Consider the following 27,914-nt stretch of genomic DNA (forward strand, 5'->3'; position numbering starts at 1 on the left):
TGGGCGACGCGTCGCAGGGAACGCGGCGTGATCAAGTGCGCGACCCCCGGCACCGCGCGAATCCTAAAAGCTGGTTCAATTAGGCAACCAGCGTTCAATTATTTCTTTCTCAAAACATTTCAACAGCATCATGTCTCCTCTTTTTAGTAAGAGCCTTTTTTTCTTTTCTTTTCTTTTTTTTTTTTTTTTTTTTATGGGTATAAAACTTATCTAAGTATCCATATTTTTTTAGATAAATATTTTTTAAATAAAATTTAGATAAAAAATAATTTATTTATATTTTTTTTAGTATGAGAAAGTAGCTTCGAAATAAGTTATCTATGTTATTTTATATTATTACTCCATGGATAAATTACTAAAATTTGTTCATATTTTTTATAATACTTTTTATGCTTTTTAGGTCAAATTTAATTAGTTCTTTATGAAGTCTAATTTTTTTTACTAAACTAAGCTTTTAGCCCATACCAAATTATCCGAAAATAAGAAAATTATCAACTTTTAATAAAAATATATTTTATGTTAGTGTTGAGATTAGACAACAGAAAAATTTATCAAGCAAATATTATGATAGTAATATAGCATTCGCTTCTATATTATATACAACTTGGGTATAAGTTACTTATTTTGCTTACCAAGATAACTTGGCTTTAGACATTTTTGGAGGTAGCATTTTCTTTAGTATTTATTTATATTTTTATTTCTAAAATTTTTAGTACTTATTGATCCATGAGCTGTTATTTTCTCAGCTTTTCTAATTTTCTGAGCATCGGTTTCTGCCAAATTTGTGCACTTGATATCTAAATGATTCTTAGTGATATTATTAATTCAACTCTTTTTTTTGTTTTGTTTAATATTGTAATTCATAATCTTAGAAATAGTATCGCAGTGCCTACATTTTGTGCTGGATTTTATTTGAGTTTTTAAGATGATGTATTGAAGGCCTTGATTTGGTCAATTGATATGTTTCAAAAGGCTAAGAAACAATCTTACCAAAAAAAAAAAAAAAAAAGGCTAAGAAACAATAATTTGTGGATGTTGTTATGATCTCTATTTTGAATATTCTCAACTATTCTATAACATTGCTTATAAATATTATATACATGATATAAACACTTAATATGTTTACATTAGCTGCTGAAGAAAACTAAGTCCAAAAATTGCCGAGCCAAAAATTAACCCAAGCAAAGAGTCAATGTATAAACCAAAATTCAATGGAACAATATTTTATGTAATAATAAATTAAACTCTATTCATTCAATTACTAAGATAAGAAACTGATTATAAAAAATCTTCAAAAAATAATCTTTAAAATATAATAAAATAAGAAGAAGGGAGAAATAAGGATCTTACTTGAACCCAATAGTAGGAAGCTAAAAATATTCTAATTTTAGAATAAAGAACATAACAGATTATACCAAAAGAGTAAAAACTCTATCAGAAAAATAATCTAAGCTTATATTTACTGAGATGTAAAACAAACAGATTGGAGAAGAGATGGGTTGCCAATGAGAATTATCATGAGCATAAAAATAATCAGTAAAATCATACTAATTTCTTTCAATTTTGAAGTATGGAAAGGTCACTTTTCTAGAACTCAAAAATAAAGTAAAAATAAATGAAAGTAGTGAAGAGATTTAAAATATATTTCAGCTAAAATCAAATATAATATTTGCCTATAACTAATCAGCCACCTATTCTTTGGTTGATCCTAATGAACCCAGTAAAGAACTTATGAAAATATATTCATTTAAGAGGAAGAAAAGGAGGGAGAGAAATTTATAAGGTATGATTAATTGAAATTTGAAGTAGCTGGGGACAACAGAGATTGATGTGGTAGAGGAGGTAGGCATGAGGCATTCAACGATCAATCAGATAAGGAGGCGTCGGCTTCACATCTAAATTTCATATGAGCGTGGGCAAGATGGTGAAGAAGAGAACTTCATAAATCAAGTTTCCTCACAAAATTAAAGCACTGTGCATGGCATCCAATTGATTTATATTGGTATATATATTATATGTCACTATCTATGCAATTCGTGAGGCATTGGTCCAACAATAATATGGTTCATGAGGCATTGAGGAGAGGATAATACGCAACATGATGTTGTTTATGCAAAGAGATCATGATGTGGTTTCCAAGGAGGCACTTTGTTGTATAGAAAAATAGCGGTTTAAGAGAATCATGATGTTTTCACGAAGAGACATCGATTTCGTTTTTCTCTTCAAGAGAGAGGCATCATGTCTCGTTTGAGAGGGGGACCTATTGGGGCATTTCTTTTTTTTTATGGAAGAGAGGGCCGTGCATCTCTTATTTAAGAGGGGGATTTTGCCCTATTGAGATATTTTTTAATGAAAGAGAGGGCCTGGCATAGCACTTGAGAGGAGAATTTTTGTCTATTGGGGAATCTTTGAGATTTGTCATTTTCAAGTGATATCAGAAAATTCTTCACGAATGGGATATCCGTTTGAGAGGAAACTTCTACTTGGGAGTCCTTCATAAATTTAAACTTCTAAGACTATTGAAAATTTAAATTTCTTAAATTATTAGGTCCTTCATAAACTTGTTTCATGTTTATCTTTAAAATTTACTGGTTTTCAAGTAATATCGGGACTCAATGATTTTCATAGAAACATGTGTAGGACGATGAAATTCAATATGCGTGTTTGTGCACGTGGATGAAAAATATATCATACATTGGATGGAATGTTTGGTGAGGATCAAATGAGGGTGAGCATGATGACCAGATCGAGTGGGTAAAAAACTCTTGGATTTTTTAAATACAAGGGATATCGTGAAGCTATGGTCTATTTACTTATTCTATCTTAATAAAACAACTTGCACTCCTCCAATATTTCCTTTGAAATCAAATGCTGGTTTGTATAGGGAAGATTATGATCTTTCATCGGCTATTTATCTAAGTTAAGGACTTATAGTTGTTTATTAATAGTATAAATTTATTATATACCACTATAATAAATAAATACTCATTGCATACCTCTACCATATATTAGACACCAACTGTATCAAAAAATTATAAAATGCTAGAGAAAGTCTATATTAGCAGCATTTTTAATATATAATAGTAAAAGATTGTTGCTATTTTTATAAATTGGTGTAGTATTCAGATGTATGATTTTACTCTTCTTAAATTATTTTTGGTGCAAATGCAAGCTTAATAGTAGACCTTATTGTGTTGATTTTTCAACTATGTGCATACACACGAATGGGCAATAACATATTAGAGGAATCAAGAAGTAAAATAGGACTACCATTTAGTAAGTACTAAGATGTGTAGCATCAAACCACATCACAATCTAAATGCTCTATTATACAGATCAATATAGCTCAACATTTAAAACTTACATTTCACATTGATCATTATACATAGTATCTAAATACACCATAATGAGTACCAAAATCCAAATAGTTCACCCACAAACCTTCATAGCTTTGTCACAAAATTCATTACATATAAGTACCAAAATATGAGTCTAAAATAATTATAAGTAACAAAATAGATTAACATAAAACAACCCACATCACATACTAATATATAAATACCAAAATATCACTCCAAGATAAATATGTGTAATAAAATAAGTAAACATAAAATAATCCACATCAAGTACTAGTATAAGTATCAAAATATGACTCCAAGATAAATCTAAGTACCATAACAAGTAACATAAAACAACCATATCAGATATCATACTAATAATCAAAATATATAATCTGTAGCTCCTGATCATGCCCCAATATAGAAAGAACATAAGCACGCTTATAATCCTCTGACAGACTAAAGAAATAATCAATTTTTTACACATCACTTGAAATTTTTCTTTCCACTATCATCATCTCATTTTGAGCTAGCCCTTTAATCTTAAGAATCTCATCAAACACTTTCATTCTCATCTCTCTTTCTACATTGAATGCCCTAGCCAACTATTTCATATGCTCTCCAGTCATTTGAAAGTATGATCCCAACTTGGATAGCTTATCTAAAAAGACTCTGATCAATGGATCATCTTTAGTATTATCCCTTAATCTCTTTGACCTACACTGCATAGAAGATGGAGGACCTCTTACTTGGCTAGGTTGCATGCATGGCAATAGATGATTATATGTCAAATCGATGCAAAACCAATCCAATCTTTTTAGATATTTTTCAAATCTATATTATTATTCTAATCTATGTCTAATATCTCTTCATTAACAAACTCAGTAAAATTTGTCATCCCTTCTTCTCGTTCCATATTCTCTATTTCACTTACTAGTGCCTTAGTAATTTCTCCAATTGCTCTATTTCTACCAAATACTACCACCAATTTATCTAGATGGAGGAAGGGCTTATTCCTAAGTTCTTTGGCATATAGGTGACTCTTTGAGAAGCAATAAGTAAGTGAACAACCAAGTGTTAGTGGAGTGTTTAACTGAGCAATTTTTAAGAAAAAAGATAATAAAAAATATATTAATATTTAATAAAAATATATGTTATCTTTATCTAATCATTGAAGACTATATGTTATCTTTATCTAATCATTAAAGATATTTTTTTCACATGTGTATATTTGTCTTTATTATTCCATCTAAATCCTGAAGCCCAAGATCTTAGCATCTCCTAAATAGCATTGTATTATCTTTTTAGGCCCTATATGGGGTTACTGTTGATAGTAGAGCTTTTGGAATTTTGAAAATAGAGCTTTTAGAAAGTAGAATTTTTGAGAAGTAGAGCTTTTAAAAAAAACTATTTGTTGTTTGATAACTATATTTCTAAAATGCTGTAGAACTTAATATATATTTGATGATCAAACCATAAAGTATTTTTGATGTGATAAAATGATCATAAAGGACATTGCATAATATTACTCTATTGAGTATAATAAAATATAATATGCATTGTTATATAAATATATTACATACTATAATATTATTATAATATAGTTAATATAATATTGTATGCTATAGCATAAAATATAATGTAATATTATATGATATAACATAGCAATGTATTTATAGTATAACATGATATAATATAATACTATAGTATAATGTGATATAACATTATATGATATTATTACATATTAAAATATTATTATGCATTCTAATATTACAATAGCGTGATATAATATAGCATATTATTGTAATATAATAAAAAATATTATTATACAGGATCGTTATAGTATGATACACTGTAATATAACATTATATTTATAGTATAATATAGGTGCATGCAATCACACTTGCAAAAAATAAGATTTTAGAATTCTTTTCTACCCAATGCTTTTCTTATTCTTGCTTTTCTTATACACAATAAAATAATATCGATGAATAATGATAAATCAAAAATATATTTGATGCCACCATATCTGTCACAAATTTTAAAATATGTATTGACTGTTGATGTTGGTAAGTTATTTTACATTCTTGATTCTAGTAGTAACAAAAATACAAGATACAAATTTTTTTCAAATCTTAAATATAAATGATACAAGATAAAATTTATATTATAGATATAATTTTATAAAAAAAAGAAGTCAATGAGCCATAAGAAGAGTAGCAATATGATCATGTAGAATATCTATCTCATTGTTATTCGTTACTCAGCTTTGCTTCAAACTTGATTCTTCTTGTGCTTTACTAATCTCTAAACAATCCAGAGGTAAATCCTCATTAGGGATGTAAATAGAGCGAATTTTTACTTCTCCACCCCCACCCTGCATCCCTACTACCCCACTCTATTACTCATAATGGAGTAATTTTATTCTCCATTACTCATCCCACCATAAAATCCATAAGCCCATGACCCACCCCACCCTATCTACGCACCCCCCACCCCGCCCCATTTGTTAACACATTCAATTATTGAAATTTGAACATAAACATAAATTTTTCATAAGTTCAACACCAAATTGTGTCTAATACAAGTTCAACACCAAATTATGTCCAACATAAGTTCTAATACGAAATTATACCAAATTATACAATACAAACATAAGAGCATACAACATAATTGTCGAACATAAATTTCTAATATGAATGGATATATAAGAAAAGAAACATCATTCTATCCATTCCATCACATGCTAAGTGCTCCAAATATGTAAAATCTTTCTTCAAATATTGCTCATATGTGCTACTCTTACAATACAAATCAATAAAAAATTAAACTTAGTAAAAATCACTTTTTAAAAATAATAATATTATTTTTTTGATAGTACATAAATTATATTATATCTCTTCTTCCTCATTTGGAATCACTTAATACCGTACTATCATCACGATGAGTAATCTCTGATTCATCACTTACACAATCTAAAATAACAAAAGAAAAAAAGTAAGATACTAAAATAATAAATGTGTATGATGTTTAAAAACAAACTAGATATTAAAGTTTGCTTATTACCTTGATTTGCCTTAGCCACTTCCTTTTCTATCCTAATCCAACTTTGTAAGCACATCAATACCTCTAATATCTTTGGATGAAGTTGACTGCAATGTGGAGTAAGCGACCTACCATTGGTATTGAAGATAGATTCAAAAGCAACAGTAGAAATGGGAATGACATAAATATCTTTTACAATCTTTCTACGTGTAGGATAAAATTTATCATTTTTTTACCATCCAAAAATATCAAAATCTTACTTTCTTGATGCTATTTTATCTTTCAAATACCAATCCAACTCAGACTTCACGTGCTTATTATCAATAATTTTATTAAGATAATTGTCAAACTCAAGCATTGAATTACCAACCTCATGACTTTCTACATCAGAAGGCAACATAAGAGGTGAAAAGGACAAAAAATCTATGTTGGTTTCTTATTTACCATATGAGTCCTAGATTCATACTTATTGAAAATCTGAGTACAATAATTCTTAATTCTATTAACTTCAACGGGATCATTAACACCATATATCTTTTTAAAGTAAAAATTGATCAAGTGGAACTTATACTTAGGATCCAAAACAGTAGCCATACCTATAATTCCATGAATCTCATCCTAGTATTTCAGATGTTTTTTAAGCATTTTGGATGCCATATTATGAATCACCTCATTAGGATCCATGGTCCACTTTGATAAAACAATCTTCATTTCACATATCTTAGGAAAATAAATATTGGCAATTGGATACTTAGTTTCAGAAAATAACTCCATCACATCATAAAAAAATTTTAATCTTTCACAAATATCACTTGCCATCAATCATTTATCCTCATTTGGCAAACAATTATGCTGAGACTGATGCATATACAAGTGAGCAAAAATCTTTAGTTAAATCAAAGCAATACTAAACACAAAATAAATGGAGTTCTAATGAGTTTTGCAATCTTTAGGTAACCTTTTTTCATATGGAATAGACAACTGTCTAGCTATTGCTTCAAACTTTTCATACATCTTAAGTGTTGCGGTCTAAAAAGTAACACTATCATAAATTTTGTTAATACTCATTCCAATCACATCCAAATCATCTTGATAATTAAATTTAAAATATATGCACAATAATGCATGTAAAGCAATGTACCTTTCAAAATTAGTGAGCTTTTAAAAAGCATTGCTCAAAGTTTCTCCATAACAAAATCATTGGAAGAACAATTATCTACCATTATTGTAGATAAATTTTGAACCATATTTCAATCTATTAAGCAATCCAATAAACAATCAAAAATGACATTACTTGTATAAAGGGTTGGCAGATAAACAAATCTGCAAACATAATAAGGCAGTAGAAAATTATATATTATACATAAAAAAAAGTCATGGGAACAGCAAAAAAATAGTTATGAGAATAGTAAAAAATTAGCCATGAGACAGTAAAAAATAGTAGTGAGAACATAATAAAAGACATACCTCATCATCCGAATTTACAAACTCCAATCCTCATAAATAAAATAGAGTGTAATCGTCATGTATCCCTTTTTTTAATTGCTTGAAGTCTATATATCAGTTATGACAGCAACTCTATTTCAACAAGCTTATAGTGTTTGCCTTCTTAATATCTTGAGATTATCACTCTGGATAGTATTTTTAGAAAAAAACTTAAACATTGACTGAAAACTACTAGCAAACTCCCGAAAATGCTTATGTTTCATTGTTGCAAGATGATACTCCTGTACAATTATCATCCGAATAAGTTTAGTTCTTAAAATCTCTTTTTCAAAGGTAAAATTTTTATAGTCACTTTTTCATCAATGGTGCTTCTTGACTTTGTCGAGACATATCACCTTAGATCTCGAGAACCCTTTCTAGGACACATTTTGTATGCTCAAGCAAGTGTGAAGTCCTATCTGTTTGTCTTGCTACATATTTCTTGCTACAATTGCTGCAAATAGCTTTATCTTCTCTATTGATTTTTTCTTCGTAAAATGCTTCCAAACTTTCAAGGTCAATTTTTTAGTTACTTGTGTTTCAGTATCCTCACTTGAATTGACAATAGATGCAGTTGTTTTCAAAGTTGGTGATGGCATTTTTGAGCTTTCAGGTATTGGTGTTGCTGGACTTGAAGAGAGACTGGTACTTTGACTTTAAGGTGCCATCTTTTACAATCTGATTAATAAAATGAATATACACATTAGTTGCTTGTATAAAAAATCAAAACTCAATTACTATCATGTAAACATCAAATAACTTAAGTCTAATGTATAACTGGTTGAGTTGACAAATAAATAAATGCTGGTCATTTTCTATTACAGCCAATTAATTAGAATAAAAATAGGTAGAATAGTAATTCTCATATATTTTTTTTACACCAATGGTGGAGCATAGTAAGTTATCAATCATATGACAACCAGATACTGAATTCACAATCAGACCAGCAGAGCAAATACTATTCTATCAATGTAATCAGCAACATTAAGAAAAAGTAAAAATAGAGCAAAACAACATAATAAGCAAAATGACATAGCCGGTAATTAATTACTAATTGCCAGTATGATTCAAATATATTATTGCAATATATATACTTTTATTTATTTATTTTTGAAAATAAAATTTAACATTTGAAGAAACCAACTTGCCCTCAATTTGCCTTATTCTCAATATATATTAATTAATTTTTTTTTCTCTCTTTCTGCATATATATACACATGAAGAATGGTAAGGATTATGCATGACTAATCACATTTGAGAATTTGATATTTGACTCGATAGAAAATCCAATGATCATTGATTAATGTTATTACTCACTACAAGGTGGTTGCCAAGAAGTGGTAATTAAAGTTATTACTTATAAGACCTTTAATTTATTTTTATTTTTAATTTAAAGATAATAGAATGATGAAACCAAAAACTAATATTGTACTAATTAATTAAGTACATTCTGCTACGAATTTTTATTTTTGGCAAATCATCTAAAAGTTCTTTTAGTAAATATTCATTTGTATCTATCAAAGTCACTCAAAAGCTCATTCGAGTTTGTTTTCTTTTATTTTTCTAAAATAATTTTTATCTAATGAATAATTAGCACTGATATATTTGAAGAAATAAAAAAATTGATCTCAAAAAAGTAGAGAAATAGAGATAAAAATCAACAATTAATGCCAACTAATAGTGCTATATCAAAAAAAATCATAAAATTAATTTATTATAGTTTTGGATTACTTACTTTTGGTGAAAGGAGAAAAGAAGATCAATCTTATTGTCGGTGGTAAATGGGTGGCGAGGCTGTGAGAGAGAATATGTCATTGGTGTTCATTTATTTATTATTTGATAGAAGAAAAAGGACAGAATGGCTGAATGAAAAAAAGAAGGAGAAGTGAAAGTGTGGTTGATGCCAAAAGAAGCCAAAATAAATTAATCTTTATTAAAGCTATGCCTTATATATTTAGGGATATTTGAGTATTTTTCATATATATATAGGGTGGGGCAGGTGCGAGTTTATGCCAAATGATTTATGGGCAGGGTGGGCTTGGTATAAACCCGCACCCGCCCTATATCCACAGTGAGTTATTAGATTTTTTGTCCGTCCCGCCCTATGACCTATTTAACTCATCCATTTACCCGCCCTGCATATTGGTTAAGCAGATTGATGGACCGATTGCGATCCCTAATCCTCATCATCATCCTAAGACTGAAACTCAAAAATTTTTAATTACATGATTCCTAATAAAGTTATGAATAGTCATAAAAGCTACTACAACTTAAACTTATTTATAATAAGAGAAGTTTGGCATTGTACTTAATATTTTCTATCTGCTTTTCTAACATCCAAATATTCTCTCAATAATACATCTTAGTAAGGAATATACATGATTAAAGATTTCATTCATACCCCTTGATTGACTTCCATGTTGGAAATTTGATAGATCATATATTTCTTTTCTACAAGGCCCCATATATCTTAACATGTGAGGATGTCATGCATCCATTAAGTAATATTTACCTACACAAATATATATAAGTTAGAATTTAATACTTATGCATGAAAGACAAAATATATGACTAACATTATAATATATTTAATTAAATAATATACCTTTAGGTGAGTGTACAAAGTTGAGCTCTTTTCTGTGTATATCCTCTAAGAAAATACGAGTATCATGAGTTGTACCCTCCCATCCAGTCCGAACAAAAGTAAAATATATGTCAAAATCACAATAGACTATAATGTTTTGTATATAAATCTCTTTTCAACCAATATATGATATTTATTTAAATAGAAAAACTTTTACTATCACATGGGTACCATCAATTGCTCCAATTGCTCTAATGCAATCATTAAAATAAGGCCACCAATAATTATCATCATAGATTTTATTGAGAACATTTTTGAACTATCTATCAATTTGGATGTTAATAATATCCCTAATTATTTTTAAGACATGGATAAAATGTTTCTTCCGAATATTGAAATCTTTCTTGAACTATCCTATTCCCAAACCCATGTCCTAAAATCATCAAAAACATGGCCACCAACTCCTCAACAGAAATATTTCTAAAACCTTTCAAACCATATTTATCTTTCAATTCTTTACATAGATCAATAAATATATATTTCTCCATTCTAAATTGTTGTTGATATCTATCTGGATTACCTTGTAGAATCTTTAATATAAATCTATATCTAGTTTGATAAGAGGTCCTATAAGGCTCTTTATCAATATATTTTGAATAATATTCATTAGCCATAGTAATAGCTACAGTCATAAATGCATAAAATTTAGTATCATCAACCATCTCATTTTCACTAAAATAATTCTCCTCAAAACTGTTGTCAGTGCTATCCATATATATATGTACAAAAAATATTATACAAAAAATAAAGTTTTCATAACAAAAAAAAAATAATACGTAACATGAAAACTTAAAATACAAGTAAGATAAATAATATAAAATACCAACATATACTATCTATAATATCAACAACAATCATAGTATTCACAACACATTATCCAAGACATAATACGAATACATATAATCTACCATAATTCTAACATAAATGTTCATAATTAAAATTACAAACAATATTTTTATTATACTAATATATCAAGAACTAGTTTCGCAAGTTTGACATTTATTTGAGCCATTCAATTTGAAGATGAATATCCTCGTGAGCCATAAACATCTTCCTATATTCTTTTTTAAGGAGCACCTTAGCAGCAAGTAGAAGCAATTCAGACTATGCTCCCATCTCAAACATTGCATGCATCATTTTTATCACCTCATCAATGCTATATCTAGACTTATCAGTTATTCTGGATGGCATTGTACTCCTCTCCACCACATCAATAAGATGATTAAACTCTAGAGATTATTGCGTAGCACCCACTATCTTCTTGCGTTTCTTATTTTGATTCTTAGGACTAACTCTTTTTTTTTTTTTCATGGATGGGATAAGATGCAAGGTGAGCTTAATATTATCTATATCAGTGGAAAGATCATTAATTCCATATATAATTAGATTATGATCTTCATCTTAGTCATATAAATCTTCAAACATATCAATATTTTCTCTATCTAGCCTATCATAAGCTCCAAATATATTCTTAACATTCTCCTATATCGATAAAACTGGTGTCCAAGCTCCCTCCCCTATGGCACTAGTATCTCTAAATAACCCATCCACCTTTATGGAATATTATGAACCACATTCTCGAAACTTAGTTGCATTAATTTTTTTATAATTTAAGGATATATAATTATCAATATTTATTTTTAAATCATAGTATAAAAAATCTTATAAACATCAATATACTATTATTTGTACTTATAACTTTTTTTTCACCATGTATTCGATGCATCTAGTGTTTCTATAAGATCCCATCCAAGCTCTGTTTCTTTTGCTACCAATCTCATCCAGATGCTTCAATTTACTTTCAGATTATCCCATTTATTTTTAAACTATTTATAGTTGTATAGATTTCTAGTCTTTTCAATAAATTTTTTAATTATATTGACCCATCCTAGCCTATTGAAATATATTTCTGGATGGTTACCAGCTTCAACTTCATCAATACATATATCAATAAACTCTTCTATTAATTTATTATTTCAAACTATTTTCTTCTTCTTATCATCTTGGGTTGATGGATTGGCAATAATATTTTAACACTTTTTAGATATTTTTTTTTTACTACAATGCAACAACAAAGACATAAAACATTTTGTCAATCATAAGTCATGATTCCAATGATATTTTATAAGATAATTTATAAAACAAATATAAATATATCCAATTCAAATATGCATACACATACATTACATATACATACATTCATACATACAAACATATATATATATAGTCAGTATAATAAAAAATCCTTCTATTGGCACCTTAGACCAAGAACTTATCTTATAAGAAGAATTAACATTAGGTTGGTAGATCCAATAAATATAAGGAATTAACATTAAGAATTAATAAATATAAATTTTACTCTTATCAAAATAATAATAATAATATTATGGCATGGGAATAGAAAAATCTAACACCTACAGGGCCCTATATGTAGATGTATATGTGTGTGTATACATATACATACATACATACATACATACATATCATACATACATACATACATACATACATATCATACATACATACATACATACATACATACATACATATATATATATATATATATATATATATATATATATATATATATATATATATATATATATATATATATATATATATATATACTGCAAGCACCAAAGCAAGATGGTAGGGGTATGGTAGGGGTACGTTTAAAATTCTATTACTCAAATATACTATTTCATGCTCTTGATATATATATATATATATATATATATATATATATATCGGGAGTATGAAACAATACATTTGAGTAGTAGAATTTTGAATGTACCCCTACCGTCTTGCTTTGGTGCTTGCAGCTATATCTATATATATATAAAACCTATTGATAATGATAATGCATATAGAAAGATAAAAATAAATCCTGTCTCATGAATATAAAATGATGTTTGTTAAATCAGAGCATTCCACAACCTTTCTATAATGTTCCCTATCCTTTCCATTTTCATAATAAAATATAATTATTTGATAATTAGGTTCTCATTTGTTTCATATGCAAAAGTAGAAAATAATTAAAATAGGAATCTAGATTCACAGTTAAAATAGGACTCTAGAGTTATACCAAAAAAGTTAGACTCTAGACTCTTAGTCAAAATGAGAAAGCAATCACGAAAAAAGATAGAATTAGACTCTAGACTCTCTCTTCTCATCACATACGGAAGAAAAGATATAGACAGGGAGGAGAATCATAGGAATCAAAAGTGGCGAAAAGACTCTAGACTCCCTCTTCTCATCACTTACGAGAAAAAAGATAGAGAGAGAGAGAGGGATTAGGAGAATAAAAAAATAGAGAAAGATGGAGAGACGTGATGGCAAAATAGTGAGATGGAGAGAGAGATACAAAAAGAAAAAAAAATCAGGAAGAGAGATCATGAAAAAGAAAAAAAATAAAAAATATGATGGTAAAGACAGACGAACCTAAAAAATTTTAAAAAAATATCTAGAAAGAATACCTTTATTGCATTAAAATAGAAAGAGCTAAGATATATTAGGATTCCTTTTATACAGAAAAAAATCCTGATTGTATATGCAAGGAGCTAAGGACGATTAGAGTTTCTTTTGTGTATTAGGATTCCTAAAAGTTGTTTCATGCATTATATTTTATAAAAATATAAATATAATTATGAAATTAGTCCATAGGTATTTCTATAATTGTATTTTGGTTAAAAAATAAAATTTCATAAAGTTAAAACAGCTTTTCGATGTAATCTAGAAAGTATTTTTGCGGAAGCTCCAAAATGGAGCTTCTCTCAAATAGACCATTGCAGCTTTTTGATAAAGCTAAAATAGCTTTCATATTTTTTTTTACCAAATACTATTCTAATCATCTAAAGTGCTTTTGGAGGGTTAGAAATTGCTTTTTGGGTCTTCAAAAGCTTGGCCAAGTAAGGCCTTTGATGCTTCATCGTTGATTCAATATATGGGCTAGCCTTTATCCATAACTAGGAAGTTTCTCCTCCATCCACTTCTCCAATTATCCAAGATATCCACTTTTGAAAGTGCCATTGTCTGCTTTCCAATGTTCATAATTTACCAGATCTATTAAGCACTCAACCAGCTCCACATCTTCAATGGATCCTCAAGTTCTATTCTATCTTGATGCTTCCTTCATCTTTTTAGAAGTCCCAGCTGCAGTGCTCATTTCTATGCAATGCATATGACAATCACAATACAATTAGAAATACATGAATAGTTAATGTGAATTGAAATAAACATCATATAATTCTTTCATTAAATATAAAAGAAATCCATAAACATTGTTAGAAAAGTTGTTCATACTTTTACATGCCAATATAAAGTTGTTTAAATTATTGCAAGGCCAAATGACATAATAAAATAATATCTAACATACATCAATAAGAAAAGACATAACAATATAGTGCAATATGAATTCAAAGGGATATCATTTCTATATGCCACTATATAAATATCTGTCTAGCCAATGCACCTTTCCAAGTATTCCATTCATTGCTCGTTTCTATTATTATTATTCTCTCTTCGTAAATGTCCCACATGCTATCAATTTTGTCATCCTCAAGTGCTTGCTCAAGTGAATTAACTGGTATTTTTCTTCTTATAAAGTTAGAAAGAAGGTAGCAGACAGAGATTATCCTATAATGAGTCTTAATAAGATAGAATGACATTCCTTTATGAATTATCTACCTCATTTTAAGGAGATTGAAGGCTCTTTCTATGACATTCCTAGCTTATAACTCTTCATGTTAAAGAATTTTATAGGTATTGAGGGTTGAACTCCACTTCTCTACTCATTAAGGTAATATCTCTGACCTCTATAAGGATCTAAAAATCTTTCACAATTTGAAAAATCAACAGTACATAGATAGTAGTAACCTAACATCAACAAACATAATCAATTATCAAACATAAATTTGAGATAGTTATATAATTGCTTCTTAGTTTTTTTTCATGCTTATTTTAGCTTGAGGTTCTTTTAATTCATTTCTTCTAGCAATTGTATCACAAAGGATCCTACTATCTCATGCAGAATCCTCTTAAGTAGGCAAAACGTATATAAATAGCATACCTTGAGAGCAAACGCCCAAAATATGAGTTGTAATTTTATTTTTCTTGGTCCGATATCTAGATTTATCATGTTCTATAATCTGGACTCTAATATATGTACCATCTAAAATATCTAGATAATTTTATAATTATGAATAAGATAATAGTTAGTATATGCATTACAAAATAAGAATAACTAAATTATAGTAATAAAGATGACACCAACCTTGAACCACCTCTATCGATCATCTGTTGAGTTATTGAGCACTGATTCTGATTTTTAAATAGAACACTATATAAGCATAATATTGCATGAAGAACAGCATTGAAATGTCTACTAACTATGGAGCCTGATCGACAGAACAATAATTGCATGGACCTATTCTTTGAATGATGACATATTGTATTTAAGAATGTGGCCACCATTTTTTCGACCCCTATACCTCTACTAGTTGTCCATTTTTTAATTATCTTCAACATGTCACATAATTTTATGAAGTATCTCCTATCCGTCTTTAGATGATCTATACAAATTGATCACTCTTCATTATCATATGCCTAAAGTTTGCAAGTTTAGTTGTATATCTTTTTTCATGAGTCTCCCTAATTTCATTACCTTATTCAAATATCAGCTTAGGCATTGATCTCCTCCTCCTGCTAATGATTATGACTAATGTAACCATGTAACATATAATTAAAAACATCATCATCATGTTATAATATAGCCCTATGATAGCCACAGCAACTCTTCTGTTCCTATCCCTATCCACATGATCAATAGCCATCCTTGTACATACAAATTGATTATACTTAAAGGTACGGTCTAAATTGATGATTGAATGAGAGAAAGAAAGTCTTATGATAAAAATGATAACAAGCTAATAGATAAAGAAGACATTAGAATACATGGTCCTCTTTGCAAGCATAACACAATATTTCCGCATATTTAAACTTGATGACATATCTATTGAAGTTATTTTATATTTGATTTAAACTTGATAACATGCCTACCAAAATTATTTTGAAATTGATAACATATCTATTGAAGTTATTGTTTATAGAATTGCTATATACTAAACAAAATCTACAATAATATACTAGAAAATCAAGGGAAAAAAAAAGAAAAGTTGCAAGCATTCTCAGCCTTGCAAGTTGCCTAGCAAATTATCATCATTTTTGAAAACTGAACTATTCTAAATCACAAATAAGAGATTTTAGACCTAAGATGGTAGTTGAATTAAATTTTGGCATAAACTGAATCACTGTTTACAAAGAAGCTACATTCTGCACTTTGTCCACAAAGAATATAATCTTGACTCTTCAAAAGAACTCACAATAACACTGCATGTGGATCATGTTATGTGCATAGGTTATGGAGCTCTCTTGCCCATGATTGCTTTCTCTATACTCATCTCTATCCAACACCAAAAGCCCATTGGCTCTATTGTAAAATGATCTAGAATATTTACATATCAGATGTAATTAAATTTCTCAATTTTATCATGCTGACAAAACTGACTACTATTTTCAAAATTCATATGAATTAAGAGAAAAAAATTAAGAACCATCATATTCGTTTGATCCAGAATATACATGCATCAGATGAAACCCACTTTATTTAACTAGAATTAGGGGCAAGACATCCAAGATGGCCTAAGTAGGGCTGGCAAAATATAACCCGACCCGCCAACTCGATTCGTATTCGATCCGTCATAAAAAAGTTTGGATTTAGGCTAAACGAGTTTGGATCATAAATGGGTCAATCCGTTTAACCCATTTAATAAGTGGGTCGGATTTGCATTTTAGATATCTGACCCGTTTAATCCGTTTAATCCATTTAATATTCAGGTCAGATTAAGTCAGATAATCCATTTAACCTGTTTAACCTATTTAATCTATTTCTGACCCATTTAACTCGACCTGTTTAACCTGTTTAAGATCCGTTTAACCTGTCTAAAATATGTTTAACCTGTTTCTAACCCATTTAATCTGATCTGTTTATTTCGTTTAACCTGTTTAATCCATTTAACCTAATTTAATTTATTTAATAAATAGATTAAATAGATCGGATCGGATTACATGTTTAATAAATAGATCGGATTCACGTTTGAATTTTTGACCCGTTTAAAAAATTGATCAAGTTTGGGTTGACAATTTTCTGACCCGATCCATTTATGATCCGACTTGTTTATGATCCGATCTGACCCGATTGCCACCCCTAGGCCTAAGTGTGTATTACTAAAATTTGTTCCTTATTTGAATATTATTGTATTGACTCATGACTTGATCGATTTAAGTCTATAAATCTCTCAAATCTTTATTTCGTTGTTTAAATTTAAATTGTTCCTTATTTGAATTTAACTAGAACTAGATGACTTGACCCACTTTGTCCAAATGGGGAGCACATGAGCCCTGTGCATCTCAAGAAAAAAAAAAGACTCATGAATTCACTTCTATGGGGGAACGGAACCAGACAGGGAGTACATTAGTCTCCTTCATCTCAAAAGAAAGAAAAATCTTATGACATCATACCATTGGGATTTTTTTTTGGTGGAATAAAACTTGCATGACATCGTACCAGAGAACCAAGAGCCTGGGACAGGGGAATTAGAACTTGCATCCTCTTACAGGATTCCATCCACCGATGCAAAACCACCGTAGATATTTTTTTGATGGAATACCATCGGGATTGTATGAAATGGAACCAAAGATACGAGATGGGGAAGAATTAGGACTTGCATCTTCCCTCGGAATCTATCATTCGATGCAGAACCACCATAGATATTTATAAATAAAAAAATAAAAGAGAGAAACTAATGGGATAATATTACATACTTTCGAAGGGTTGGAGGAGCAGGACCACCACGAATGCCTATGGAGGAAGGGGAGGGGATATAAAAAATAGGGATATGGGTCTGTAGATTTGAAGAAATTGGACGACTAAGTTATTAGACATGGAATGATGGAGACATCAAAAATAAAGAGTATTTTATAAATAAAATTAAATATTTACTTTACTGTTTAATAGAAAAATGATTTAGTCACCCCCTAAGTGAGTAAGATTCTTTCTCTCATTTTATGAATAAATGTTATTCATGAAAAAATAACTTATCCATCTTGAAAAATAAAAAAATATGGGTAAGTTGGTCAATAGAAAAGTTGACCAACTTTCCTATAGTACTTTCCCACCAAAGAATGAGCCTTTAGATTAAACTAGTCTCTAACTTTGGTTTGTTTTGTGGCATTTATTTTTTTCCTTTTACATTTTATCAATCTAAATCATAATGCATCCAAAGTTTCAGTGGCTGTAATGAGCATGAACTTTGACATATTAGCCCTTTTTTCTTAAAATGATCTTGTAATATTAAGCTTTTTCTTGTAAGAAAACATAAATGGGACAAAATTGTCCCTATAATCTAATCCAAGATAAACTTTAGCAATCTTTTTATATTAATTAATTATTAGTTATAACCTTGTTGTTATTAATGAAAAGGAATCAATGATTGCACCATCAAAGATTCTGCTTTATCTTACTAAATTGAACTTTCTCTCACTCTCATTTGTGAGGTCCATCCCTCCCTTTACATAACAAGAATATTTTTTTTATAATGATCTTCATGGAATGAAACTAGATGGTGCAAATGCAAGTCATTTATCAAACCTTTAATAAATTAAAATTTAAATAAAAAAATTATTGATTTGTTGGAGGTATGGTTAGTATGGACACATGCTCTTCTACATAAACCAAAGGTAAGCACCTTGTTTTTTTAGTTTAAAAGAGGGGTAAATGACATAATTTATTGATGTGGCCCCAAGTCTATTGAAGAGTTTAGTTGCAACACCTTTATCAAATTTGAATTCCAACAAGAGTACTTTAAGACCTCTATGATGACCCTTTTCTAAGTCCAAAGGCAACAAAGGAGATGCAAACATCCAATCAAAGTCAATCCTTGCTCCGTGGCAATTAAAGATGATTTAAAACTAGATCTCTAGCTAGCATCATTTCTGTGACAGTGATAGTAATCAACCACCATAGATAAGGAGACAAATGTGATCAAGCTTTAATTTGAATTACTATTGCATATGTCATGATTTGAAGTCAATAGTTGATTATGTAAATTAGATACTTAGCTCCTAGTGAAGGTTGTATCTAGGGATGTAAACTAGTTGAGCTGCTTATAAGCTACTCGAGCTCGACTCAAATTCAAATTTTACTCGACTCGGCTATACTCGAGCTTGAGTCGAACTCGAGTAACTCGAATAATTTTTTAAATCAAGTTCAAGTAGTATGATACTTGGCTCGAAAGCTCGCGAACCTATTTGAGTTTATATATATTTTTAATAAATTTTTTTAATTATAATATATATTAGTATAAATATTATTAATAGGCTAAAGCTTAATTTGAGCTCGAATTCGAGTTTAAGTATGGCTTAATCGATATTCGAGTCGAGTTGAGTCGATCTTAATTTTTTTTCTTTTTTCATTGAGCCAAACCTGAGCTTACGATATTAAGGCTTGATCGATCTCAAGTGGAGCTCTGAGTCTGAGTATTTTGAATCGAATCGAGCTCGGACTTCTTGCTATTTACTCGACTCAGCTTAATTGCACCTCTAGTTGCATCTACATGAAACTATGTAACTATTTTGGCACCTTTGTCCAGCAAGAAAGATCAAAAAACAACATCAAGAAAAACTAAAAAAACATCCTAGGTAGTCCTACACCGACAACAAAAAAAAGGGCTGCCCATCTTTTTTTCTAAGTTGCCTTTTGTTTTATGCTCAAATATGGATCATTTGTTGGTGTTGCCCCTACTTATAGGGGACCCACATCTTTTTTTTTTTTTAAAAAAAGAGATGTGGTGGTTTCGATTTCAAATACCTCAGGGTCTTTACCGTTGGGCACAGTAAGAGAGAGGCTATGCAAGAGGAAAAAAAGAGAATAAAAAAAAGAAAAAGATCCAAAAAAAAAATGCTACTTTGTCGGATGATTGGTTGATCGATCATATCACAATTTTGAAGAAATTTAATATATTATTTCTAGCATCGAGAGTTACAAATTGAGTGGTTTCAATCTTTGAAAAGTCTGCTTTATTAAATATTTCAAGCATCTATATTCGATGGGATATGTCCTCTATATTTTATTTATTATTGAAATCTACCTTATTAGTGATGATTATTTTTATTTTAGAAGCCAAGATTTTATCTTGATGATATTTGTGTAGCCCTTAGTTGATCTAGAGAAAACTTATTGTAATTTTATTATTCTAAATAATGGAAGATTTTGGTTGGAGTAGATTTTGTGATTTTTTTACATCGAATGATTTTTTATATTAAAAATTATTATATCTCTTATTTATGGGAATTTTGAATATTTTGCTTATTAATTGCTTAAGAAGATTATAAAAATTATTGTTATTTGGTGAATTATAGTAATATTCTATTTATTTACATAAAAGGAGAAAATAATTTTTGATATTATTATTTCTTGATTGATTTTTTTCCCAATAACTTTTTTAACTAGTGTTATATAATTTTTTATTTTTTTTTTGAAAAAAAACAAGCTTCATTCAGTTTTTTTGAATGTTCTATATTTCTCTTTCTATGTAGTCAATTCATAATAGTCAATGATTTTTTTTTTTTAGCATCATGCTCAACTATAATTTATATAAAAAGACTATTTTATTATTTTGCCTATATTTTGGCAATTTGATGATTGGCATTTTAGCTTGTGAAGTTTGTTTATTACGTAATTGAGTACATGAAAACTTTGCATTCTAAATAATAAGATACAATAGAGAATCTGTGGAGACCATCCATATAAATAGTTATTCATTACTAGGAAATGAATGCGGCGATGTATACATCTCATAAGTTGTTTTATTATGGATGCACCACAAATGAGAAAATTATAATTTTTTTTGACATACAAATTATTTTTTTATTTTAAAAATAAATATTTATAAAAAATTAAATATATTTAGATTAGATCTAATGAGTTCAGATGAATTTTTTATCATCATCCGCATTCATCTTAGATGGATAAAATTTGCATTATTAAGATTGGATCAGATCAGATTTCCAATAGAAATAGAATAGAATAAATTATCATCTCTATTCATTTCATATTTTTTCCGATCAAAATTGGATAATTCTAGGAGATTAGGCTTTTAATCTTAAGATTAAAGGTTCAAGATCTTTGTTTGACATTTTTTTCATTGTTTTTATTTAAAATTTTAATCTTATTATAAATATTTTCTCTTCAAAATATTTTGAATAGAAAAATGCATTACAGCACGTGCCTCGTTCAAGTGTGGAGCGAGTTTCCGTGATGGTGATGTCTGGAACGAGCCAGGTGGCGGCTCCCAGTCTTTCCAATCTCCAACCTCGAATCTCGGCCGTTGAAAAAACGAAAGCGTTGAGATGAAAGAAAGGACAGCAATCCATGGCCAAATTCCCGCTCCTTATAAATACCGCTTCCCGGTCCCCTCTAAGACCGCCGTTCCACCCTCTCTTCTCTATTTCCTTTTCCTTTTCGAGCATCGAATACCAAGAACCATGGAATCCAAGAACTCATCGCAAAACGGGAGCCTTTGCAAGGGCGATGGTCTTGGTCCCAACAATAGCGGATCCTCTTCTCTGATCTTCCTCGGAACCGGCTGCTCGAGCGCGGTCCCCAACGCCCGGTGCTTGATCCAGCCGTCGGATCCCCCGTGCCAAGTCTGCTCCCAATCGCTTTCAATCCCTCCGGAGAAAAACCCTAACTACAGGTTGGATCTCCCAATCTTTCCTCTTTGTTTTCGATTTTTGGATGTTTGTTTTTCTTTTGGAATTCGATGAGTGGATCAGTTTTCATGGTTTGAGTTTTGATCGTTTCTAGGGTTTTGTAAGTTTCTCTCGTGAGTCTGATTCAATGCCGATCTTGACATGCGAGATGTCGTTTTTTTTTTTTTTTGGTGGGGGGGGGATGGAGCTTGTGATTTTAGTTATTTTTGATGAAAAGCGTGTGATTTTAGTTATTATGAAGGATCTGGTTTTCTGCGCGTTGGATGTGTGGTTTAACGGAAGGGAATTGGTGTTGTATGAGGCTGCGAACGTAGACAAAGTATCAATTTGGATGCTTGGATGTTTATTATTTGAATTCGGTTGGTTGTTTTGCCATGATACAGTGGTTCTTCTTGGCTATTTAATTGTTTGGGTTATGCTGCTTGTTTGTCATTACACATGCACTCGAAGAAGTATGGAGAAAAACCAGGCCGCGAAAGAGAATTTCTCCTTTTCTTTTTAACTTATAAGAGGTGATGAATGATAGGTTTCTCTCAAGATAAAAAGGGTAATAATTGGTGAAATATTCTCCCTTTCTGAAGCAATGCCCCATGAAACATCTCTTCTTTCCCCCTTCTTTCTGTAATCTCGCTACTGCCCCTCTCTAGATCCCAATCCCATTGCCCACCACCTTTCTTTATGAGAAGAGCAATGTAAGTGTGACGCATGAAGGTTACAGATGTGTAATTCTGCTATTATTCTCTTTTCAATCGGTGCTGTGCAGTCTACGAAGCTACAGGGGAGTTACCATGTTGTATATCTTTTCTTTTGTTTGAGATTTCTATCACTAAAAAATTCGCATCATAAATTCTCTGAATCAGGAGTCCATTGCTCTCCCAGCAATCCCACCAAATTTCTTTTTTTGTACTCAATTAGCCACATATTCATTTCTTTCCTCCTATATCATCAATTACCCACTTCTTTTTTTGTTCTTTCTTTCTCTCTTCCTCCAAATTCCTTAATTGCTCAACTATCTCTTTTTTTTTTTTTGTCTAAAATTTCATTTTTGTCATGAGATCATCGCTCTGCTATTCTTTGCAATCTGTGGTGACTGGTGACTATTGGTTTTTCTTTTCTAACCTCAGTAAACAATAAGTGCTTCATATATGAAGGTTCCATGGGGTTTAAGTTTGCAATAATTGCAGGTATTCCACCACAGGATATTTTTGGATTCTTTCTCTATCTTATTAAGAAAAAGTAGTTCTTTTCTGTTCCTTTACAAAAATATTTCTTTTCTACTCCTTCTGAAGCTTTATTTATCCTATTTTCTCTATGTTTTTGGAATGACAGTAATGTGGTGGGAGATCATACAACCATTGGACAAAAACTAAGCATCTGGAATAAAAAATGGATATGCTTTGTTTCTATATGTTATTACTGATGATGGACTTAGATCCAATTTTTAACCAATGGATTTAGATATACGCTAAAGTAAACATGGCAAGTTGGACATTATTTTATATGATTTTGAACAAGATTATTATTTGAATGGTAGTAGCATGTCATGCCACCTGAAATCTGCAATAGCCTATTGAGCTTATTGGTTACTATAAAGAAATTAGTTCAGAAAAGAAAATAAATAGATGTCTTGATTGAGAACAATATCGCATTCTTAATCTTCATCAAGAAGACTCATAAGATTGAGATTCATCAACCCTTTTTAAATGGGCATGACCAAATTCTTTCATTCTGTGCATAATGTTCTTTCATTCTTTACGTAATGCATGATGTTCCTATTTTCACCTCACTTTCATGGTTTTCATTTATGGGTTTGGTGACTGTTTATGCCTGTGTAATTGAGTGGAGCTCAGATAATTATTAATTAGTTGAGGTTTGCTGGATTCTGATTATTGTATTACTGATGTGTCCCAAATGAACTGTAATTGATTTTACTCACTCCAGCATATGCCCTATGATGCTTGTATTTTATAAGAATCAACTTGGGTCTGATCTGAGTTAAATATGTTACACCGCTTTGTTGAACTTAATTTGTAGGAGATGCTTGAGTCTGTTCAATTTTTGATCAAGTGGATTAGGTTATGTTGGTATCTAGCTTAATTATATAATTTACATTCAAACGTGACCCATTTATTTGATGATTGGGTCCTGCTCATGTTAGGTTAGGTTTGAGTCAACATGCTTGACCTAAACTTCTGACTTGGTTGGATCTTGAAGTCGCAATTTCAGTACCAAACCAGTCCCATTCGTCCAGACTTCCAAGGTTTGGTTTGACTAAAATCATGCAGGGCATGATCTATATCCAGGTTTACCCAAACCACTTGCACTTTGATTATTTTCCATACAATGTTAAGAGACTGATCAGATTAAATCATTAGTTTGATGTCTGGGCTTCTTTTTATTTTATAATGTTCATGGTGCAAGTTCATTTAGTCCACTACAGTTAGGTTGCAAGTGGGTTGGATTACTTCAGCTATAGCTTACCCATATGCGACTTAGACTAGCTTCAAGCCCACGTTTTGTACCCAAATATGAATTGGTCTGATGAGATGGCTTACTCCACCCCATTTCAGGTTGGGAATGTTTTACCTGCTAGACCCAAAATTTGACTAACCTTTTTGTCATCTGTAACTACGTCAGCTTAGACTTGAGTGGTTCACTTTAATATTGTTAGAGAAGCATACAAGTTGATTGGAGCTTGAGTGTTGGTTTTGGATTATATCATGAGCCATCAGTATAGACTGGAGTAGGATCAGTTATTGATTGATTCATGCCCCTGGCATCCTAATTAAAGTTCTTCCCTCTTTTTTAATGCACTCTTGTGCATTGCATGGGTCTTTAGCTTATGCTTGTTTGTATACATTTATGGTTTAGAATTCAATATAGTTTCTTCTTTGGATAAAATTTAATTTGATTGAGTTTATTTGTCTTGCTTAATATTGTTATCATCTTAGGTCCTCATAGTAGGTTTTTCTCAAGAGTTTGAAAACTTTTACCTGCATTGGTTGCTATCTGTCTAGTGAGAGGTTTACTGACGTAATCCCTAGGTAGAATTAGAAGAGGGTTACAAGATGTAGGCCATATGATGGACAGTTTAATAAAAAGAAGGCTTGTTATTAAGGACTCTAAACTCAGCAAAGCTGAAAATGAATCTGGGTAAGAAATTGGGTTATGCAAACCAAGGTTTCTAGTTGTTAAGACTATAATACAGAATCAAAGGAATAGTTATGCAAAAGCGTTACGTAATATGGAAAGATATGTTTGCTAGGAATCAGATCAGGCATACTAGCTGTTTTGAAGTTGCATTAATTGAAGAGCGTATAATAGGACAAAAAGAAGGGCGTCCATGTGTACACAGTGAATGCTTTGATTTAGGGCTGGCAGTAGGCTTTAGATCTTGACTGTTCTTCAAGGAACAAATGGGGTGAAGTGAGATTGAACATGTCATAGTATATACAAGATAAGAAGAAGAGGATTGTGTCATGCAGACATGAGTCACATGACAATGATAATTTTTATTGCCATGTTCTGATGGGACATGCTATGATAACATCGACACAGGTAGAGTACACTAGGGATATGGCTTGACTGGTGGATCACATATCTCATGCTAGGTTATGAAGGAAAAGCCAGCCACGTGTCTCACTTATTCTCACCCTGAAAAAAGGAACAGAAAGAATCATCCCATGTCTTGGCTTGCCCCATCACTTTTGACTCCCATGTCCTACCTAGTTCAGATTTCAGCCGACAAAGAACCCTAGGTAGGTGGGTGGAGTGGGTTGAGGGAGATCTTGGAGATAGTGCTGGCTTCATGCAGTTTTCTTGTCATCTCTTAGCTTCAAGCATTCCTCCCTGCCTATAAGCACTCTTATTTTTTTCTCCTCTTTCTTGCTTATCCTCTTAACTTGTATCTTTCATATCTCCATGAAGGAGGGGACAATGGTGCTGTTTAATGAAAGCTTAGAATGTACTTGAAATGGGTGTAAAACCCGCTGTTTTGTGACTCCTAGGTGAAACTTTTGGTGGTTAAGGTTGGATGCTTTTCAGATATATATGAGGATACACAATATCTTTTATAATAGTTTCAATGAGAATATCATTCTTTTTGAAGAGATGTTTATTTCTGCATTCTTGTAAGTTTTTTTTGTTTAAAGCAAAATGGTGGGAATACTGCTACTCATTTCATTAGAAATGAAATTGAGTACAAAAGATAGGAAAAGAAAATAGAACAGGGAAGAGACAAAGAAAAGAAAAAAATTAAAAAAAGAAAAAGAAAGAGAAGAAAAGGCAGAACCAATCATCTTAGATGTTGACATAAAGCCCATCCACACAATAGGCCTCACCCAATATTTGCAAGCCCATTAGGCAGAATTTAGAATTTGAATTACACTATCAGGACTCCTCAAACATACTTGCTTTGTCCTACTCACGACATCAGATGTTATCCACCACATGAGGGGACTGCATCTCCATGTTTCTTCATTGTGTTCGAGACCATCTTTGGGACTATTACTCCCTGGCCACCTCCTCCACTACCTCTACTGATGAGGGACTAGATCTCCATCACCTAAACAACCATAAGCCAAACTCAATGACCCATTAGCTTTGCATGGCTATACTTGTCTCTTCGATACTCTGTGTTGCGTGGGGGAACTCATTATTGTTCTGACCACCTCCTTATGACTGTTTGTTGGTGCTTTTTTCCGAATACCCTACCGGCATGGTGCATTCAACCACCTTGAGGCTCACTAAAGTGCCACTTACCCTGCCATTGGTGCCGTGCTTTTACTGACTGTTACTTGCCAACAACCCATCTTCCCCAAACACAACCTCGTCAAACCAATCCCTGCCACAACACAAGCATTCTCGTAGGGCACTGAAGCTACTTGATTGGTCAATCCCTCAGCCACTGTTGAGATCAGTCGCTCTCCACCGGTCCACTTTCACAGGGACTGTCACTTACTCAAGCTTTGTCAACAAGGCTCCATCTGCTCTTTAGCTAGAACTTGCCATTGAGGGGGTTGAATAATCGTGTTGTTGTGTCTCTCATCAATGTTGATATCCTTGGCATCGACGATCATAAACACCTGCTTAGAGGCTTAATGCATATAAAAGAAAGGCAAATGGCTCCATCTACCAAGAAAAGGATAAGAGAAGAGAGGGGGAGGCAAGGTAAAAAATCACCAAAGCTTCTCTCCAGAAACTCTCGAGAGAGAAGGAACTTCCAAGTAGCATTATCACAACTTCGGCGTTTCTACCACATTTTTATCTTTAGTCAGTTTTAGAGGTTTCAGCTCAAAAGATTGAGAATAAAGCCCATCTTTTAAGAACAATAATTCTATCCAATTTTAGTTTTTCAGGAATAACAAAAATAATTCGGGGACATGTCATGTCCTTACATCCATATTCTAAAACTTATCTGGTGGACTTTTGCCTAGATACTTGACTACTGTGTTTTCTGTCTAGGTAACACTAAAGAGGAGGAAAAAACAATTAGAAATTGAGCATTTGAAGATGAAGAAGGAAAAGGGTGTGAGAAGGAGGGGAGAGAGAGATGAAGTCACCTTTTCAATTTT

The 27,914-nt window shown here is 31.1% G+C and overlaps 1 protein-coding gene and 2 pseudogenes across 3 annotated transcripts in view; 1 reads left to right on the forward strand and 2 right to left on the reverse strand.

Moving 5' to 3' along the window:
• Positions 1-10,456: 10,456 nt before the first annotated feature.
• On the reverse strand, positions 10,457-11,277 carry LOC140855590 (uncharacterized; annotated as a pseudogene).
• A 213-nt stretch (positions 11,278-11,490) lies between these two features.
• On the reverse strand, positions 11,491-22,098 carry LOC140855228 (uncharacterized; annotated as a pseudogene).
• Positions 22,041-27,914, forward strand: part of LOC105036740 (putative hydrolase C777.06c) — a 28,837-nt gene continuing 22,963 nt past the window's right edge. For all 3 annotated transcript variants that reach the window (XM_073251660.1, XM_073251658.1, XM_073251659.1), the window contains exon 1: positions 22,041-22,325. In XM_073251660.1, the coding sequence (XP_073107761.1) occupies positions 22,114-22,325 (212 nt within the window). In that variant the 5' untranslated portion in view covers positions 22,041-22,113. The remainder of the gene's footprint in view (positions 22,326-27,914) is intronic.

This window comes from Elaeis guineensis, chromosome 2 (genome assembly GCF_000442705.2).
Source record: "Elaeis guineensis isolate ETL-2024a chromosome 2, EG11, whole genome shotgun sequence".
In the NCBI taxonomy this organism is placed as follows: Eukaryota; Viridiplantae; Streptophyta; class Magnoliopsida; order Arecales; family Arecaceae; genus Elaeis; species Elaeis guineensis.